At 42.3% G+C, this 5,459-nt stretch overlaps 1 protein-coding gene across 1 annotated transcript in view; it reads right to left on the bottom strand.

The window, feature by feature from the left end:
* Rtf1 (RTF1 homolog, Paf1/RNA polymerase II complex component) overlaps nucleotides 1-5,459 on the bottom strand; it is a 57,387-nt gene that overhangs the window by 20,394 nt on the left and 31,534 nt on the right. Inside the window, exons 5-6 of the mRNA XM_021193011.2 lie at nucleotides 4,110-4,224; nucleotides 3,317-3,428 (exon numbers count right to left, since the gene is read on the bottom strand). Coding sequence (XP_021048670.1) covers nucleotides 3,317-3,428; nucleotides 4,110-4,224 — 227 coding nt within the window. The remainder of the gene's footprint in view (nucleotides 1-3,316; nucleotides 3,429-4,109; nucleotides 4,225-5,459) is intronic.

Genomic DNA, 5,459 nt, shown 5'->3' with positions numbered 1-5,459 from the left:
CAGGCTGGCCTCGAACTCAGAAATGCACCTGCCTCTGCCTCCCGAGTGCAGGGATTAAAGGTGTGCGCCACCACGTCCGGCTCAGCAGCCAGTATTCTTAACTGCTAGGACATCTCCCCAGCCCTAAGCCTAGCTAGCTTATTGATATTATATATATTATAACAAACAAAACAAGAAACAAAAACAGAAACAAACTCCTAGCTCTGTATACTTAAAAGGCACAAAGACAGGTAGAATAATCAGTTGAATGAATACTCTTCTGTGTAGAATGTAGTCTTTATTTTCTCAGCAGAAAGGGCTGCTAAGAGAAATGAAAAATTCCAAATCTCAAAAGTAAGAAAGCTACATAGACTGTAGGGGTGGGGAGTACTCTAAGAATGTGGTTGGCATCAGAGTTCACAGTTGGCATGTCTGAGACCCTAGGTTCCATTTCCAGCATTCTACCACTCCTAAAAGATCCAAAGTATAGGCTCTGGTCAATGATAGAACACTTGATTGCCTAAGATGTATGAGGTCCCTAGTTCAATCCCGACTTGGGCAGGGGGAGAAAGAAAGGGGTATTGTGTATGATGATTATCCTTAGATCCATGGAAAACTCATTTTGGGGAGTTCAGTTGTGTCCCATATGGGCTTGCTGACTGTGTACATCCCCTCATGGAGGGGCAGAGAGGGTCACAAGATCCTCACCAGATTATCCAGCAGCTCCACACCACCTGTTGTATGCAACTTTTGCCTTAATTGTTCAAGGCTTCAGGGAGGGGCACCAGAAGAGTAGGGCTGCTTCATCTATTTAGGGAAGCCCTCAACCCTGCTGGCTATGGCCTTTCGGGGAAAGAACACTCACATCTATGTAAGTCATACCACTGGGATGACTATTCTTGTTTGTCAACTTGACTATGTTTGGAATTAACTAAAACAGAAAAATGGCAGGACATACCTGTGAGAGCTTTCTTGCTTAATTGTGGGTTAATCCATTTCTAATGTGGATTTTTGAGGTCAGAAAATCCACCTCTTTCTAATCTGGGACGTACCTTCTGATGGAAGTCTATAAATGTGATGGAAGAAAGAAGCTCTCTTTTTGCCTCCTTTCTTCCATCTTTAATTCTATTCCTTCACTGGCGTTAAGAGTCTACTTCTTTAGGATTCCAGCATATTCTGAAGAACAGCTGAGACACCCAGTCTAGTAGATGGAACAGCTACTGGATTCTTGGACCTTCTGTACATAGGCATTCATTGTTGAATAAGCTGTACCACAGAGGTGAGTTATTCTAATAAATCCCCTTCCTATAGATATATAGTCAGACTATAAGTTCTTTTACTCCTAGAGAATCCTGACTAATATAACCATGTTTGTAAGGAAACCCAATAAACTCATTGATTCTCCAGAGTAAAGTTTGGTGGGGTCATGATGCCTCCTTGGGACCAGAGGCGGAGGAAGAGGAAGAAGAGGAAGAGAAGGAGGAAGAGGAGGAGGAGGAAGAGGAGGAGGAGGAAGAGGAGGAGGAGGAAGAAGAGGAGGAGGAGGAGGAAGAGGAAGAGGAAGAGGAGGAGGAGGAGGAGGAGGAGGAAGAGGAAGAGGAGAAGGAGGAGGAGGAGGCTGTTGCTTATGATCCTCCTGGGAAGAAATCTTAGCAACAAGGGAAAGGAGGGAAGGATTTGAGAAAGGAGTGTTGGGGTCTTGTCAAGGGGCCATAACCAGTTGACTAATTGACTAGGAAAGGAAACAGCTGCATCAGATTATAAGAAAACATGAATGAAGCTGGGCGTGGTGGCACACACCCTTAATCCCAGCACTTGGGAGGCAGAGGCAGGCGGATTTCTGAGTTCGAGGCCAGCCTGGTCTACAAAGTGAGCTCCAGGACATTCAGGGCTATACAGAGAAACCCTGTCTCGAAAAACCAAAAAAAAAAAAGAAAGAAAGAAAACATGAATGATTCTCATATATATTAGGAATAAATTCCCACAACTGGTCCATGTAGAGAGAGTAAGACTGCAGAATACCCAGTCTTAAATGGGATATCAATATCAAACCCTCCTTATAAGGTTCATGGACCTCTGCTGAAGAGAGAGCCAAACACTGAGGATATATTGGATCATGAGGGATTCAATGCTTTTTAAAAAACATTTATTTATGTGTGTGTCTATGTGCATATATGCACATGTATGTGGGTGGGTGCATGCTCCTGCTTGTGTGCAGGGGCCAAGAAGGCTTTAGAGTCCTCAGAACTGGAGTTTTAGGCATTTGTAAAATGTCCAGTTTCTTATATGGATGTTGGGATCCAAACTATAGTTCCTCATTTTTGTACAGGGTGCACTCTTAACCATGGAAGCATCTATCTGCGCTAGAGAGCAGGCTCAGTAGTTGAGCACTTACTGCTCTGACAGAGAGAGGGCTGGATTTAGTTTCCAGCACCCACAGAGTTGCTTGCAACTGTCTATAGCTCCACTTTTTTTTTTTTTAAAAGATTTATTTATTTATTGTATGTATGTAAGTACACTGTAGCTGTCTTTAGATACTCCAGGAAGAGGGCATCAGATTTCATTATGGATGGTTGTGAGCCACCATGTAGTTGCTGGGACTTGAACTCAGGACCTTTGGAAGAGTAGTCGGCGCTCTTAACCACTGAGCCATCTCGCCAGCCCCTATAGTTCCACTTTTAAGAGATCTGATGGCACAGTGAGTAATGAACTCACTGTGGTGAGTTCAGGGCCAGCATGGAATATGAGACATTGTTTTCAGATAAAACAAACCCCCCTTCCAACTGAGTCTTGGAGTTAGGAATGTAGTTTAGTGGAGAGCGCTTGACTAACATGCACAAAGTCACCAGGCAGTGGTCTATAAAATGAGCTCACGGTAAGCCTGGGTATCTATGCTGTCTCAAAATAAGAAATAGGGCCGGGCGGTGGTGGCCCACGTCTTTAATCCTAGCACATGGGAGGCAGAGGCAGGCAGATTTCTGAGTTCAAGGCCAACTTGGTCTACAAAGTCAGTTCCAGGACAGCCAGGGCTACAAAGAGAAGCCCTGTCTGGGGAAAACAAAAAACAAAAAAACATGCACAAAGTCCTGGCTTTTATTTACAGCACCCACACAAAGAAATAACACTGGGGCTCAAAACACAGCATTGTTAATATTCACTTTAGACAATATGATAGAAAAAGGACTACAGTTTAACAAGAAAGAACATGGATAAGTAGAGCCTGGATAATGGGATCAAAGATGCTCCTGAGACTACTGCCATTATGTCTGCAAGTTCCTATAAAATACAGAGCTAACAAAAGATAAAATAAGCCAACACCATTCATTTCCCCACTCACCTGTTCTGTTCTTCCGTTTTTCCCGCTCTGCTTTTAGCTCCTCCATGGCTTGAGATTTCTTATCTAGTTTCTCATCCCGCTTGGAACGCCGTTCTTTATTGTGGGAAGTAACCTAGGGAGGTATGTAGGGCATCCTTTTTACTCCATCCTGGTAAGATTCTCTATACCAACAATCAACACTTTTGGTCCTTGTGAATTAGACTGTTCAAATTTTAAAACCTAGCTAAACTCGCATCTTTAGTTCCAGCACTGGTAAGGGAGAGGCAGGTAAGTCTCTTTGAGTTTGAGTCCAATCTGGCCTAAGTATTGAGTTCCAAGACAGTGAAGACATAAGTCTATACAGTAAGACCTTGACCCAATAGAAAAAAATAGATTAATTATCAGAGTGAATTCTTCCTGGAAGAGCACTCCATATTATGATCTAATATCTGCTGATATCTTCAGATGAAGAGATGGCTAATTTTATAAATTTTTATAACTATATTTATACCAAGTCTAGGGGGGGATATACTTCTGAGCAGACATAATCAAGCTGGCTACCTGGGAGAGGAAGTTTACCAACATACCCTCCAAGGGTGCTCACACTCTAGTTAGCCAGACTCGAGTAAAGAAGTCCTAAGGAGTTCATCCGTGTAGCTGATGGTGCAATGGTGTTCAGAGACTCATGAGCTCCCCAGGGGCAGGTGCAGATTATCTCATGCATCTGCACTGTCTGGCCCACTAGGCTATTACCACCTGCCTCCGGTACCACGTGCTCCACACCAACAGCTGTGCTCTGGGGATGACCTCTTACCTGAGATTCCTGAATCTGTGTCAGCTTCTTCTTTTCTTGTTCTTCTTCCTGCTTTTTCTTTTTTTCTTTCTTTTCTTTCTTTTTGGCAGTTTTTAGTTTTTTCTTAATTTCAAATCTGGTTGAAAGAGATTTGTTTGGTTTTTTAAAAAGCAATAAAATATATGTAAAGACTGGTTTCTATTGGCTAGAAGACAAGAAGTAATAAGTAAGGGAGTTAAACATTTTGGAATACAAGTCTTAGACACACACAAAAATAATTTTTTTGCTTCCTGAAAGGAACTCCAATGCCCAATAAGCATGCTAAAATTGTTGTCTGTGGGGCAAAGAGAGGTGCTTAGTGATTTAGAGCACTGCCTGCGCATCCAGAGGACCCAGGCTTGATTCCCAGCACCCACATGGCAGCTCACAACCGCCTGTAGCTCCAGGAACATGATCCCCTTTTCTAGCTTCTGTGGGCACCAAAAATGCAGGTGGTACACAACAGACAGGCAAAATAATTATACAAATGAACTCAACTAAAAAGAAAAATCAAAATAGAGTAAAATACCCTCAAAAAACAAAACAAAGCAAACAAAAAACCAAAACAGACAAACAAAAGACCCAACCACTTCAAAAGCATTACTGGAATGGACATGAGAAAAAAACATTCAAATCGGGGAATTCAAGGTCATCCTCAGCTATATGAGTTTAGTTTGGGATACATGAGACTGTGTCAATAAAGAAAATAAACATGTATCAAATGAAAACACAGCAGAATATATCCAAATTAACTGAAAATAGGTACTCAAATATTTGAATATCAGCATTTCTACTATGTAGTGGTTTGCATATGGTTGGTCCATAGGAAGTGGTACTATTAGGAAGTATGGTCCTATTGGAGGAAGTATAGCTTTGTTAGAGAAAGTGTGTCACCGAGGGGGTGGGCTTTGAGGCCTCTATGCTCAGGATCCACCCAGTATGGCTGGCTTAAGATCAAGATGCACAACTCTCAGCTCCTTCTCTGGCACCAAGTCTGCATGCTGCCATGCTTCTCATCTTGGTGATAATAGACTGAACCTCTGAAATTATGAGCAAGCTCCAACTAAATGTTTGCCTTTATAAGAGCTGCCTTGGTCATGGTTCTCCTCACAGCAATGGAATTCCTAAATAAGACACAGTGCATTATGCATACTAGAAAAAAAGGCCAGAACAACTTTAATGGCAAATTCACAAACATACTGCAGCATATATGTATAATGGAATGCTACTCAGCTCTAACAGGGAACGAAGTGCCAATATATGCTACATGGACTAATTAAAAAAACAAAAACAAGCCGGGCGTGGTCGCGCACACCTTTAATCCCAGCACTC

The sequence above is a fragment of the Mus pahari genome, chromosome 3, assembly GCF_900095145.1.
Source record: "Mus pahari chromosome 3, PAHARI_EIJ_v1.1, whole genome shotgun sequence".
Classification (NCBI taxonomy): Eukaryota; Metazoa; Chordata; class Mammalia; order Rodentia; family Muridae; genus Mus; species Mus pahari.
This window is presented reverse-complemented; position numbering and strand designations above follow the sequence as displayed.